Genomic DNA, 16,073 nt, shown 5'->3' with positions numbered 1-16,073 from the left:
ATACAAGTAAAAAAGAATAGAAAAATCCAAAGAAAATGTGTGAGAAAAAACAGGATCAGAGCCCTCAGAGATGGAGGGAAAAGATTCAGTATATTCCAGTGTTTTCTGTTCAGTTTGCCATGAATGAAAATTTGCACTGTGAACTCAGTGTTGCTCACACACTGATATGCATTCCTCCTTAGACTTCAGGAGTATACAATATGAAAAATTATTAGAAGTCTTCAGGTCATCCAAATATAAACATCTTGCCTTTCAATACTGCCATGACCTATTAGGCTGACATTTCCAGTTGGACTGGACATGAACTGGACTGCTTCTGCTTCACATTTCACAGATTTCTACATGAATTAATACTTACTGCTCGACAGCAAAAAAAGCCAAGAACTGCTCTAGGTCAGCAGATGCTTCTGTGAAATCAAGTCAGAAGACATCGTACTCAAACTGAAGTAGGGAAAATATTGCTTGAAAAGAGTAAAACAAATGCTCCATGCTGGTGCTGTTACTATTGCTGTTATGTTTATTTCCAAAAGTTTAAAGGTCTTTCAGTACTACACTGAATTTAAGAGAAGATACATCTTCATCCCAGGTGCAAAATTAAGTATTGCCAAATGTTTGCAAGAGATAGAGAATGAGAAATACAATGAACAATTGTCCCTGATCCCTCTACAACAACAGGATTTAAAGATGCCTTTTTCCAGCCTATGTAACTATTTGTATATTTTTTTTCTTTTGCTATGGAAATATCAAATTTTATTTCTGTGGAAGGCTTTACCCTCTCTACTACCTCTTTCAACAAATACTGATTATTATTACTGCAGTTTCTGTAATTACTAGTTTTCTTAGGGGACATATTTTGTAAAATACAGGGCCAAGGAGGCTGGTAAGGCAAAGAAAAGGTGAATTCAAGAGACCCTCAATGTTTAAAGGAAACTGTCATCACATGCATAACAAACAGAAGACGATGCCAGAACATTATTTGCATGCTTAGCTAATTCTACAGGTTAAAATTCCTCCAAGCTGTCTTTGCTGGGCAATTTTAATCAGCCAGAGTTAAAATTATACTACAGGGGGTGCAATCAATGTTGAACTCGAGGAGCAGGAGTCATTCCAAGAGGACCTGTGTTACTACAAAAGGTATGCGAAACAACCAAAGGAGTTCATGTGGTCGTTTTATGGATTTATTCCAAAGAATGAAATCAGGAGTGTGCTCTTCAACATCTGGCAAACAAGCACTTGATTAACAAAAGATGTTTGATGGACTTGGGCACTGCCACCTTGGGATTCAGTGTCTTCACTGCTTGCAGAGCCTCTGGGGTGTCCCTCTTCAGTTTAAAGGCATAACCTGAGCCATGGCCAATGCTCTGACACAACACCAACTCCTCATTCCTGCTGATTAGTATTTCCAAACAACATCTAGTAAAAGGACTCCAGTCCACAAAGACAACGTTCAGGCTTGATGCTCAAATACATGTTGGTTCCTTCCTAATTCTTGCAGTCAGTTCTAGAACAACTGCCAGTAATTTCCTCTCATCTTTAATGGAGCCTTGCTTTAGTCCTTAATGCACTGGCTGGACTTCAATACCAGATTGGCATTTTACAGTAAAATTTCATTTACCTGTGCATACATCAATCCTTTTTGGTTCATTACTCCAGACACCGGTACCACAGAGACTAAGTGCATGTGCTCAGCTTTACAGCAGTTGAGCCAGAAGGGACAGGACACAATAAATGAAGCCAAGCATTTGTGTCTGTCTTTTACAGAAGGCTGGCCCTGGACTTTTTTGTATGTGCTATAAGCTGATGATTTAAATGACAAGTTTTATATTGCTTCTCAAAAAATTAGCAAGTTCAAGCAACTCTGAGAGAATTATTCATAAAACCAAAGAGCAGGGAAGAGAACATGCACTTCACTTCTGCAATATAATTAAGTGTAGTACCATTAAATATTAAAATACAGGAAAATGTTATCACTAGTAATTAGTCCTTTCAAAATCTGAGGGAAAATATTTTTTTACATTTTTTTTCTGCAGTAGAAGGAAAATAATCTCATGCACTTCATTCAAGTTTAGTCATTCACTCTGACCCTTGCTAGTATAGATGTGACCAATTCATTTGTAAGATATCTAATACTGGAGGGTTGCCCAAAAGTCCATCAAGGTAAAAAAAATGTGCCAGCTGAACAAAGCAAGGTCAGCCTGTGTGAGCTCAGGAGAAAGCCAGGGTGAGAACATGGAGCTCTTTGTATTTTCCTGACACATCAGGATTTGAGGATAGACTTGTGCTCTGCCAGAATGATTTGACCTAAATGGAAATGAGAAAACTGAAACTGAAGACTAATCTTGCTTCAAAAGGATAAAATACACCTAACTGAATGATCACCCAGCCTTCTAGAATTAAAGGCTGAAACCACAGTGTGCTTTTGAATTCAGTTTTGAAAACTCAGGGAGTGAAAAGCATTTTCCAAGATCTGAGAGGCCAGAAAGAAGAATCCATTACACAACCACATACTAGAAGTATTCTAGGATTGGTTTTCATTTCCATAAAACACTTCAGTTTTACAACACATCTAGAACAGCAACTAATTATTGTGGCTGAAGGTAGCAACAGCTTGAGCACTGAGGATTGATGACAAAGAAGCAACCAGGGTGCAAATCTACACAGAAAGGGCTCATGCCCAGGGTAACTCCTTTCCTAAGCCACGCAGAGGTCTCCTTGCAGATGACTCCAGAAAAACACCTGGTTGCCCACCACTTGTTTGGCAAAACCAAGCAAAAGAATGTCTTACCAATAAATGCATTACAGTAGAATTATCTGGCTCTGTATCAACAAGCTTATGCTGCAAATCCACGTATTCCCAAATTCTGATGGATAAGGCTCCTTCTCAACCAGCATTTTTTTTTCTGCTCAGGATAGTTTAACAAGCAGTAAGTTATCACACAAAAAAAAAGCACAGTGAGCATAATTACGGCCATTGGAAGGCCATCCTCTACTGAAACACACAACAGATGTGGTTCTAGAAACACAAAAAACCAAATACCTCAAAGAGGAGTGAACTGAGCTCAAAAATGGAAAGTCATGAGCCTCAGAATTAGACACATTCTGGAAACTTGCAACCTTTTTGGCTCCTTCCTGCTCTTTTGTTTGTGGAACTGGAATAAAGAACAGTAATTTATAGGTTCTGATAGTCTCAGTTTGTTTCAAAGAAAAATTTCAGGACTTAAAAGACCTGAAAATACTTAAAAAGTATCAATTCCTCAAACATCAAGGCTGTTAGGTATAAAACTGTGGTTTGGCTTTCAGATGCTTCAAGGGCTTGTATGTCTGAAAAACAATCTAGTTTTCAAACCAGATCAGTTGCTACAATAACAGGCATCCCCTCTCCTCAGGAACCTTTCCTTTTCCTGGCCCGTAGAGGCACACTAAGAAAGGCCACATGGAGGTAGCATTCTCCAAAGATGTTTGTTGTTAAACTTGCAGCTATGAAACACCACAAAAACTTCTTGTGTCACATCTTCTGCATTGCAATGCAAGAGGCAATATTTTGGTTTTGGCAAAGATATTTTCTCAGTGAAAGGCTGCACTGTATTTAACATTTTCCTTCTTTCCAGAAGTCTTCTCCAGTGCACACATAAATACACATAAAATTATGAAAGGAAGAAAAAGGAAAAAAGACATCAAATATTTATTCCAGTATGTGCTACAGAAACTGTTCTAAGCCTATTTGAAATTTATAGACAGCTTCCATTGTTGGAGCATCATTGTACACCTAGAAAGGCTTATACATCACAGATTTTTTGCATTTAACATAAAGTATCCTCTTCCCTGTTTCATGCTATTCTTCCCAATTAAATCACCAAGATTAAAGAAACCCCTTTGCATCCTTTCTGTCCACGTTTCCAGTATTTCCAAGAAGTGTGTCTCTCAGTTTTTGTTCTTTCCCACAAACTGCATTTTTGGTTTTTAACCTTCTCCACCAAAGGATGTGTCAAAAAATGCTGTTTTTCTCTGAACTGTGTAATTTAGCAAAACCTTTTAATGTACTGGTACATACATTCAATATACCTCAAGTGTGGTCTCAGGAAAAACATGAACATGGGCACTTTTATTTCCCAACAGCAAGAAGTGATTTGTAAAAACATAAAAGTTGCAACTGCTCTTTAAATAAAGAATTATTCTTCCTAGTGCTACAGAGCCTTCAGAAACAAAAATCAAACACAAATAAATATTCTTTACACTGGTAATGCACTTGCTACTGTAATAAAACTATGCACACATGCTGCAGAAATGAGTAACTGTCCTTATTAGACGTCAGTACTGTGCCTAGAGCACACAGCCTGCACTGGCTGCTTTCCTACACCATTTTGTGTAGGAAATAAGCACAGAGAACCCCATGGGCAATCCCATCCTGCTGCCACAGCTGCCTGCCACTGTGTACAACTACATCTGTGTCTGCTCTGCGCTTCGTGCCTTGATCCATCTAATGAAGTTCCAAGTGAAGCATGAATATTGCACGTGCAACATGCAGTAACAAAAAAAAATCACAGCAGAGATTTAGAAGTTCATTAAAAGACTGAAGAATACCATGCAGGAGTTAGAAAACACGTCCTGAAGACTTCAGCAACACCATCAGTAAGTAGTTTCTACACATGTAATGCTAAATGAATATTCCCCAAAAGACACTCTGTAGACACACAGACTAAACAGGAAAACATTTTAAACCTCCCTTGTTCTATAGGGAACTTGTGAGAGGGAGGTATTTTGACATTGTTTCTGCTTGTTCCCTGACTGTGGGTTTTCCCATCTCTTCCTTTCAAATTAAATGATATGTTATGTATTTCTTCTGGCAGGCTGTTTTTAGCATTCTGCTGTGGTCTAACACACCCAGCAGAGTTAAGTTACTGAAGGGCTCAATTCCCCACACCACTGTGCAGCTCCTTGGAAGTGTTCCCCTAGTTTCAGCTCATTTCTACCTTCTCCTTGCTGTCCACAAATGAGGAGCTGGGCATTTCCTGTCAATGCCTGGAGGTCTTGAGCCTCCCCTCTGCTTTATATTCAGGATGAATGACACAATGGAGGCACACCCCCTCTCTGTCCATAGAATGGGAGAGTGAAAAACTAATTCATCCAAGGTGTTTAATGAAAACAGGACTAAAGACAGATTAAGGGAATCCCAGATTTGCCCTCTTCTTTCAGTCTGCTCAGTCTGTACTTTCTTAGGCTGCCTGCAGGCGTTTGCTTGGGTTTGTTTTCTCATTTAAAAGCTGAGACAAATGCTTCTATTACAAACAATTAGAAAGGCATCTGGATCAGTCACTCACAATGCCAAACCTCAATCAGGATGGTCTACAAACTGAGGGGGCAGCAAGTACCTCCTGCTACATTTAAATTCAGAAGGCTCTGTGACCCCTTCTTAGGGCACTACCAGTACTGCCTGCACAGCCTTTCAGTCACCTCAACGAGAAACACACATAGGAAAATCCAGAGCTCCACAATGCAAATATTGCTTTTGGTCTAGTCACAAACATAAAACAGTCACAGAGAACACTGTTGTGATTCACCAATTTCCAAAGCAAACACAGATTTCCTATTTAAGGAACAGCAGATTTTTGGGGCCCTCAATTAAAACTACTTGCTTGAAATTGAAATGAAGCAGCCAAAACTCAGAAATTACAGATTACAAGTTCCTCCTCTAGCCCTTTTCTCCCCCTTGTGGGAAACCATTCTGTACAATGAAAGGAATTAGGGTCCCCTGTAAAAAACAGTGCATGACCAGACAACTAAAAATAGGAATGCAGGATGCCCAAAGCAGAGTCTGGTGCTTAATAAATGCCACTTGACTTTGTAAACCATCAGCTTCTTCCAGGGCAGTTCCATACACTCTCTCACTTCTGCAGAAAAAATTGCTACTGTATTCAGTATTCAGGCTGTATTCACCAGCCTTCTGCAAGACTTGAGATGGGGAACAATGTGCCCAGTCCACACAGGAGATGTCTCTTGGTGCTGCTTGATAGAAGCCTGCTCTACCTTCCCGCCCCTGCAGGCAGCAATTGTTCAAGGGAAGGAGCAAAGAATGCCTTCCAAGGCAGAATTTCAGTCTCAGCTTTCACACAACTTCCTTGGAACAGCCTTGGTCCATCCCCTTATGAACTGCATTCAGGTCAGCCCCTCTGGCTCCTTTTACTCAGACTAGTGCCTGAGTGCCTGGGCACCGCTGTGGCCTGCAGCCCCACCAGAGCAGCCCAGCTCCTTGTTGGCAAAAGGACCAAATCACGTACAGGAAGGGCACAGTTCTGCAGCATAGTTTATCTAAAGCACACCAGCCTTCATGGGTTACCTGGAGACACAAACAACCCTCTGGTGGCAGCACATCATTCCAGGAAGTCTCCACTGGGCACACAGCAGGTTATCTGCTCACACTTTGGTGTCCATGAAGCTTTTATTATAGTTTGCATCAGATCTAGCCATCCTTATCTGGCTGTTCTTGGTTCCCCTCTGGCCTCCTTGGCTTCTCCAACTCCATCCTTAAGCAGGCTTGTAATTTGTGTGATTTCTCTGGCACTCATTCCACACAGTCCAGTGGGGTTTAGCTCTCACAGGGCACAGCACATGCTACATGTTTGAGCTGGTTTTATCTCAGGTAATTTCCTTCATTCAACCCTACATGGCTTCTCTGTTCCAGGCTGTGGAACAGCGGAACAGCAACACACACACTCCCACTTTCTGCTCCCATAACAACTCCTCTACCACTCACTCAGAAGACCAGAGAAAACTTCCTTACACACCATGTCTGTGAGGACACAAACCCACAAATTTTGTCTTATTCTTGAAATAGGATTATCCAGTAGGTTCAGAGAAGAGAGAGTCCATTTTTCTCCTATCTCCTACTACTTCCTCCTCTAGTATTGAGCAGTCACTTCCCCTAGTGATACTCTGAGGGTGAGGAGGCATAGGGGACTAGATTTGTACTGAGGATGAGATAATCTAGGTGAAACCACCATTTCCCCACCCCTCTCCACCTCCAGTAACTGGCATTACTTTCCAGTTCAGTTTGCTGCTGCTCTCTTGGTCCAGGCCCGTCCAAGACTCGTGTGTAAGAAAGAGGTGCTGCTTTGCAGGATGCCAGTCTCCCCCTGAGGAGTGGAAAAAAGACTGGGAAAAAGGATATTCCTCTTGAGAACTCAGCTGGCTCTCAACAGCAGTCTGTGAAAGACATGTGAGGCTGTGGGGCTCAGCCTCAGCTGAATTTAAAGACCTGTTGCAGCTGGCAGACATGCTGGAGCTATTCACAAAGTAAAACAGTATTAACTACAGTTAATTAACACTGAACCGCATTAGGCAAACTGCATGGAAAGGTCAATTTTCAGACACACTTAATTACTTTAACTGTGATTTTAGGGAATACAGAGATACCTCGACAGGTGGCACACTGCAATTTTTGAGCTCTGCTCTCAGATCCAAATGCCAAACGGCACTTGCTGGCTGTGAATGATCCTGGCTCAATGTCAAAGAAAGTCTTCCCAAACCACTTTGCAACAAAACTATCCAGTTGTTCCCCATTCAACATCCAGTTCATTATGCCTGTCTGCTAGGCCGTGATCTTTTTATCCAGCTAGCAAGTGGCTTGAGCATCCTTTCATACGCTTTCATCTGCTTCCAACATTTACTTAACTTCTACTGCCTGGAGATGGTGATGATAGAGAGGGACCCCCAGTAAGGGGCAACTGCGCAAGGAAAAAGAACAATTACCTCACAAGACTCCTGCAATTTAAGTGGGAAGGAGATTTCTTTCTTCTGTTTGTTTCAAATCCCACACTGAACTATTTTAACACAAAAGGATTATCAGCAAAAATAAGTTTTGGAAGTTAGACTGCAAGTACCTATCCCTGACACAGCAGCACCACTGCTCAAGAAGATGAATACAAGAATACTTGCACAGATCTCTTGGAAGTTGAAGCAAGCCTAAGAAACACACATGCATGACCATGCATTCCTCAACAACCATCATAAACAACAAGAAATTATAAGGCTGATAAATTATTTTTCTTCCTTTCCAGTTGTTTTTCCTCACAATTTGCATTTGTTCTGAATAGGCATCTCATGAGGCACTACAATACCAAGCTGTTTCAGGCATTTACTGTTTTCTTTCTACATAAGTTTGCTGAGGACACAAGAGTGTTATCTTCATCCCCACTACGCAGGAAGGAAAGTGAACACAAAGCATTCACCACAACCTGTTCAATATCCTACACGGAGTCTGTCACAGAGTCAAGACTTGAGCCCACACATGTTATTTCCTAGTCTAATCCTCCCACACTTTAAGAGCATTCAAAGAGCCAGGCTGTCACTTATTTTCTCACACTCAACCTTGTTGAAAAGTCACCTTGATTATACTCTGATTATACTCTGCTGTTCTAGTGTGACAGAAACCATCTCAGCATTGGCTTCTTGTACGGTTTGAAACGGGATATTTTCCATGGAAGGAGTCTTACTTTGGTTTTGGTTCTTTTGTTTGTTTGTTTCCCAAAGACAAGGTTTTTTGGGTTGAAAAATTTTAAGAACAACTCCAATTTTCATAGTTATGGAGGAAAATAAATAATATGAAAACATAACTAAGCATTACTCAAAAGATCTGTGAACCAAGCAAACCATTCAACAAACCTTCTTTCTGAAAGTCTTATGATACAGCAGAACATGGCTCCAAATTTCTTAACATCTAGATTTCAAAACAACATTCATATAACAATACAAAGAAGTACCAAGCTTTCAGACAGACAGGCATCTGTAGAAAGGTCCTCAAACCCTACGTCCTACTGTAGAGTTGTGATAGATTAAAAAGACCGACAGGATTTATTACTGGATTTTGTTGCTATTGAAATCATCATGGATCCTTACCTCGAAATTCAAGCCCTCTGAGCTGAAAGGTGACAAGGCCATTTCCAATTTCGATCAAGTGCACAAAGGCATTTAAATAATCTGATGCCAGAATAAAACAGTCTCCTGTGTTGTAGTTTCCCCAGCGGCCCAGGATCAAATCTCCACAAAGAGACTCCTGCAGAGATCTTGTCAAATGCTCATAAAAAATGGAGTTGAGATTATTGTCATCATTTCCTACAACCAGAGCAGCACATATTTGTAAAAAATAAAAAAAAAAAACAAAACACAAAGCCATTCTGCATTACATTTTATGTTCTTTTTCATTCCTACTTAAATCTGCTTCCACTAGCTGGATGATATCTTCCTGATACTTTACACAATCTACTTTTTTTGGGTAGCCCTTCAAAGAATCAGGTTAATATGAGCAATATTGTAAATAAAAGATCACATTAGTGACAACACATATTTCAGACTCAATCAAATAACCTCCATGATTTACAACAGTAAGAATTTCTTTGCTCCACTAAAAGTCTCTGCAATGCTAAGTTAATGTCTATATACTATTCTTAATGTAAAGAAGCAAATAAATCACTATTACTTCAGTACATGTAGTTAAATTTGAATGTTTTTTAAGAGATTTTCAAATAATTTGGTCACACAGATACCAATAATTTTGTTGGGATTTTTTTCTTCTAGTCCTCCAGGAATTTTTCAAGGCTTTGTCAATGAAGAATCTGTTAGTACTTAAGATGAGGATACTCATTTTAAAACAGCTTACTGAGTACACTGAGTAAGCATGAAACATGCATCACCAGAATTGCTACCAATTAAAAAACAGTAGCTGTTCAATTACACATGGCTTGGACCAAACGCCCAAGTGAACAAACACCCCATCACAGTCTAGAAGTGTAATCTCTTAAAGGTCTATGGCCTTTAACTGGATGAAAAGGAGCACGTTATGATGGTGATTTGTGAAAGGGACTGAACCCTTCACAAATGCTATCATGCTGCCATACAATCCAACATGGTATTGCACTCTGCTTGTACTCTTTTACACAATATATGCTTGACATGAGAACTGCTTTTCTCCTCTGTAATGCATCAGAGTCCCACCTTTAATACTCTTAAAATGCTGGTGCACAAATACATGTACAAACCAACCTCTTGTAGATGTATTTGTATGCATGTGAGTGTATGTGGATACGGACATACAGGCAGTCATGCATTTTTATGTTTGTGCATATTTAGGAGAAGATCTAACATGGAGGAGAAAAAAGCCCAGAAGCTGAGGCTTGCAAAGGCTATAGCTTCCCCTACAAATTGTTCCTCGACACCAGAGGAGGAGAGGGCTTGTAACTACACTGCTTTTTGTGCCCGTGGCCATTACGCATCCAGCCGTGGTAAGTTTGTCCATCTGTGCCCATGTCCACACAGACACACTCACCTGTGCACCTTCTGGAACGTATTTGGTCAAAATTTAAGCAAGTCATAAAATGAGTCTTTTAAGCACATACACAAAACGAATGCTTTTCTTGTGCTACAGGGTTTAAAACATAATTCACTTATTAGTGTGTAAGTGCTAAAGGTCACTACTATAATGCTAAAGATCACTGCTATCAGATGGCAAAATGGCCTTAGGGAAAATCTTAACTCCCTGCCTGAAATGATAAATAATTAAAGACCACCATTCATGCTTCAAACTATTAATCCCTCTCTTGGACGCCTCGGATTAGATAAATTTCTGCTTGAAGACATGTATTTGTTCATGTTACTGATGTAATGGATAAGGACGAAAAGGATGGGGGGTAAACCAGCAATAATTAAATTGTAAATGTCTAACTTCACAATGCAACCTCTGCCATCTCTGTGGCAAGATAAAATCTGCCACAGAACACTAAAGTGGAAGAACACATCTATGAAAGCTTGGTCACTCTCACTGGGATGGGATTTTGGCATGAGACACTGGTATCAGCTCCCCCCCGAAAAGGGCTCTGTCCCACCAGGCACTGAAGAGTGCCAGCTGATGTACCACACGTTCTCTGTGTCCACTGATGCGCCAAAAACTGCTCTCACTTCCCAGTCTCAGAAGAACCACTCATTGTGGCCTGGGAAGTTGCTTTTCATGGCCATGGATTGGTGCTCATTTAATGCACTGATACTCAGCAGAGCAGCCCACCATCTTTCCTACTTCTTCCTCTTGCAAGTTTTCCAACTTCTCTTCTTCCCCTCTCAAAAAGGTTTCTCTCCAGGGAAGAGGAGATACCTGTCAGGCCAAACTGCTCAGTGGTAGAGGCACTAACTTGCTGCTTTTTTCCCAAAACCTTTCCCTACCCACAGCTGACCTCTGAGTCTAGCTAGGGTGCCTGCTGCATATTCCATACAAACACCAATGTGTTTGTATGGAATATTAATTAACCATTAATTTTATTATTATTATTTAATCAGGCAACTGGCAGCCCAGCAGCTCTCTGTCTGATCAGCTACACATAACTGAGGAGTAATTTACTCAGGTCACACGACTCAAACTGGTGCTCTGCTACATTTAAAATGCTTTGGTTTGTACACACAACATTCAAACCCTTTGCATATCTTCAGCTTTCCCAGCAAAGCCTCACCAGTGTAAATATATCACATTTTGCATATCAAGCAAGACACCCAAACTTCCAAGCCATACCTGCATCCTTTTCGATCTGAATTGCCAGTCTGGTGTTGGAATGGTCTGATCTTTTGGTGCTGGAAATAAAGACATGTTTACAGACAATTTTTTTTTTAAAGAAACAATTCTCACAATAAACATTTTTTTCCTTTAACACATCTCTTAATTTTGTGTTTATAGAATTAGGCAGTTCACACTAATCCATTCATCAGGCATACATAGTTATTTTAGGTCAGTACTGCTATTGATATTGTAGCTTATCAGCACACTCTTTCTGCCCATTTTCCTTCTTGTGGGGCACAGTCCATTCAGAATTTGGCATCTGACACAACACTATGTACTTCAATAATTGAACTGGCTCCAGAAATAGACAGGTGCCACCAAAACAGTGAATAGAAAGAGTATTTAATCAGTCTTTCTTTCCTTCTAGGCCTTAAGGAAAACTCGAGGAGTTTTCTTTGGGTGAAAACACTTCTGTGGGTGTTCACCATCTACAGAAAAACAACAATACAAAAATACTTTACTTAGTTTCATATTTAGCTAGGCAGCAACAGGAGAGTCCCTGGTCATTCTTATTGCTTGAAAAAGAATAAATTAGAGGGCCTTAGCTCATACAGGCGCTAACCCTGTCACCCTTATGAATGGCACATTCCCTATTCAGTATTTTCACTGTAGCAGTGGAATATAAACAACACAAGAAAAATTATTACAAAAGAGAAAGCAACTAAAAAGGTAGATTGGATTGAACTTTTATTACTAACTGTAACAAAAGACACTATTAAAGTCAGAAAATAAGGAATGAGTAAATCACTGTGGGCCAGCAGGTGTTAAACAGAAGAGAATGATTGTTGTGGTGAGTAGGGATATTCAACACCAAGTCCAAAGCATCTCTCAAGCACCCAAGGGTCCTTGGGATAAAAGTGGAACTCTGGCTAATAAAAATGTTATAGTAAACATCAATTTCCCTGAAATACTGCTGTGGCATGAGTATATAAGGATTTCAGGACACTTCATTAAAAATATTGTCTCAAAATTTTGCCCTCAATCACTAGCCTTAACTGAAGACCTACCTATCAACTATGTAAATATGATCTCTGATTCCTTGGCAAATGAGACCAAAGTAAAACCAGGAAAAGGCCCAAACAACAGTCAGCATGAGGTCACGTGTGACAGTGGCAAGGACCTTGTGTACAAAGGCCTTCAAATGCAGGGCAAAAGAGCTACAATTCCCTGGCATAGCATCCAAGGGGGACATCCAGGTGTCCTTGGTGGAACTGCAGTGAGATTGGCATGGCTGGGTGACACTGGCTGGGGTCTGGCTCCCGGCTGGGGAGCACAGGGCCCAGAGGAGATTTTGAACAGGCTGGGGATTGGCCAGTCGACCTCCACAGCCCGAATTTAACTACTCACTGTGAAAACTGCAGACGTGCCCCAAGGAAGATGGCACCAAAGAGGGGTCCCTTCTAAGGGAGGTTTCAAACAGCTTAAATAACACTGGAAAAGGATGGTGTAAAGACAATATTGTCTCTGAAAAGCAGTAGCGGTTTCCAGGATTTTGTGTGTAAGTTCATGCTGAATCCAACAGGGAGAAGGATGCCACTGATGTGTTACAGTCTTTTCATCCACTCCCCACAGCCTCCCCAAAAAAGCTGTGGAAAACTGACCAACAGAAAAATTACACACAGGTTTCCATGTAGGAGACAAAAGAGGAACAGATTTGCTTTATTTCTGCTTCCTACCAAAAGCAAGTGATTTTTTTTTTTCCTTAAAAAGGCACATTCTCTACTTTGCAAAAAGTATGATTTAGAAAATGAGAGCCTTAATTAAAATTATTTGTAATTAATATGAGTACATTATCTACATAGATTAACATTTTATTGGAGGTAGTATTTATCTTCCTGTTTCTGATTGGCTCAGCTCATTGCAACTGCAATTATTGTTTCCTATTCAACAGAAAATGGCACTGGGGGGAAGTGCCTTCTAAGCAGTTCAGAATATAAAGTATCATTTTACTTTAAAAAGGTTGTCAGAATTCTTTGACCCTGATATACCCACCTGCATATGCAAGAGTAAGGATAAACATTAGGTTGTGGAATTCAATCAATTTTCTATTCTCAGCAGAGAAGCACTGCTGATTTCCAAACGCATATGTTTTAAGATTATAGATGCTTTATTAACTTTCAGTGCCTCTGAAATCAGTGTGGTAGTTTAAGGTAAAAGTTAATACTATTCTTTACCCCAGTTTCTTACCATTTCTGTTACCCATAAAATCAACCAATACTTCAGAAAATTCTAAACTATAAAAAACAGGAATCCTTTTGCCCAGCATGCAGCTCTGGGTCTATTTCTTTCCCCTCTCTCTCTTATTTTTTCTTTTGACAGAAAGATGCATGAAAAAATCAGGGAAAATCACAAATGCTTTGGGACACTACAATTCAGATGATGCAGCCTGACTGGGAAAAAGGGAAGGAAGTAGAACAGCTGTCACAAACATAAAAACCCAAACAAAATAAAATAGAACCAGGCTCCATTAAGGCTTTGTTTGAGCAGCTAAAACATGAGCCCTGGGACGTGAGACAAGAATTTACCTTTTCAGACACAACTAGATCTCAAATCTTTATACAGCTATTATGAAGTATAATTTTATTGCATTTTTTTTTAAGACCAAGGGTAATATAGACAGATTGTAAAGCAAACTTCAGTGCTGAAATTCAGCTTAGTCGAATAAATGCTGTCCTGTAATCAATTCTGGGTTTTAAAAGTATTCTACAATTATTATTAACCAAAGCTGTGTTTGTATCTTCTTGAAAGCAATGGGAATTTGCATTGGATTAAACTATAATCCACTACACCTAACAATCAAACCAGCAACACATTTACTTCTCAACCAGGACCTCTCACTGTGAACTTTTGGGATTAGTAGGTGATTTGGGCTTTCCTCCAGTGGCCTCTTACTTTATATTCGGTTGTTACCACTCATCCAATGTGATAATTAGTTCAGTAATTGAATTTCTTCCTGAATTGCATTATTCTATGCAAACCAAGCAGAGTTCCTCCAGCAATTACCCTAGAGAAAAAGCGATTGTGTTGGACTATCTTCAGCAATTTCAAAGTCAACATCCTGCTTAGTTCCTGAAATATCTGTCTCATGCTCTTTCAATTCCCCATTTACATGGACACTGAGATAACCCACTGGCTTGTGTAGAACTGTTCATGTCATTAAAATTATTGCTTCCTTTTGCAAAAAATTTAGGTCACTTCCTCTATTCTCTTTCCCAAACATGCTGCCCAGAAAGATTTTCTTCTCCCACTTAGTTTCCCAATTTCCTTAGAAAGATAGAAAAAAGGGTGAGGGGGATCAAGGCAGTCTGGGGAAAATACAGAGTATATTGAGAATCAGGTAAATTGAGGAAAATAAATAAATCATTGCTGATTTGATGATGCTTAATAAATCATTATTTCCAGAAGATCAAAATGAAATTCCAGCTGTTCTATCTGCCCTGCTGCTGCTGAGTTTTCCCCCAAAACAAAAATTCAAGATTGCCAGGATTCCTGCTGTGTAAAAGAAGATCTCTACTTTGAAAGAGAAAAAAGAAAAGCAGAGATGCAGAGAAGCCTTTCTAGGGTTGATCCAAAGTTTTTCTTTGTTTGTGTCCAATGAATTTTAATCCACACTTCGATGACATCTAACAGGCAAATTTAAAAGAGAGAAACTTTATGTGCTGCAGCCCTATGATTATTCATAGGAATCTGGAAAAAAAAATCTTCAGTATTTTCATGTGAATGCCTAATGCTGCTGGCTCTATAAACAAAGGCTTAGCATTAAAACCACAGCAGCAGTTGTCTACAATGGAGGAGAGTCAAGAGGAGAATGGCATGGCAGAATAAGCAGGCACCCATCAGTATTTGAAGGACACCAGAGGTAAAAAACAATGGTATTAACTGGAAGGGGAAGGATACTGAAGTAGTTTTAAATCAATTTCATCTGATAGACAGAATGATTTCAGTGTGGTTTTAACAGCAAGGGCTGACAGCCCCTTCCTGCGTGACCCTGCCCAGGTCTTCTGGGCAGCTGCATGGAAGATACAACTTGGGTTTAATTGACATTAGGAAAGAGGGATCTCTTAAAAATGAAAGCAATTTCTCCTTTCTGATCACTCACTCTGATTTTTATTTTTATGCTTTCTTCCTCCTCTCCTTCCCTGACTGGGCCATTGTTTCATATAACACAATAAAAAGTGGCTTTGATTGCACACTAGGAAACCAGGGCAGGGCTAAGGTATAAATAGTCCCAGTTGCTAAAGACAGCTCTGTTGAAGCATCCTTCTAAAACATAATAACACTTTCTGTTCTTAGAGTTCCTATACTTTCTTAAAAAAGGTTTTTGTAACTGATTTTGAGGCTTCTTGGGTTTGTTTGGGTTTTTTGTTTGTTTGTTTTTATAATGTTTTTGATAGTTTGGGTTTTTTGTTGCTGTTGTTTGTTTAAGTGGGTGTTAAAACCAGAACCATCTGTTGAGATGACTCAGCATGTTTATTTGGCA

The 16,073-nt window shown here is 39.8% G+C and overlaps 1 protein-coding gene across 1 annotated transcript in view; it reads right to left on the bottom strand.

Annotated features, from left to right (window-relative positions):
- The window catches only part of PCNX2 (pecanex 2), a 150,885-nt gene that overhangs the window by 28,562 nt on the left and 106,250 nt on the right, over positions 1-16,073 (bottom strand). The window contains exons 24-25 of the mRNA XM_041485485.1: positions 11,549-11,607; positions 8,893-9,108 (exon numbers count right to left, since the gene is read on the bottom strand). Of these exons, the coding sequence (XP_041341419.1) occupies positions 8,893-9,108; positions 11,549-11,607 (275 nt within the window). The remainder of the gene's footprint in view (positions 1-8,892; positions 9,109-11,548; positions 11,608-16,073) is intronic.

The sequence above is a fragment of the Pyrgilauda ruficollis genome, unplaced genomic scaffold, assembly GCF_017590135.1.
Source record: "Pyrgilauda ruficollis isolate IOZ18807 unplaced genomic scaffold, ASM1759013v1 scaffold70, whole genome shotgun sequence".
NCBI lineage: Eukaryota > Metazoa > Chordata > Aves > Passeriformes > Passeridae > Pyrgilauda > Pyrgilauda ruficollis.
This window is presented reverse-complemented; position numbering and strand designations above follow the sequence as displayed.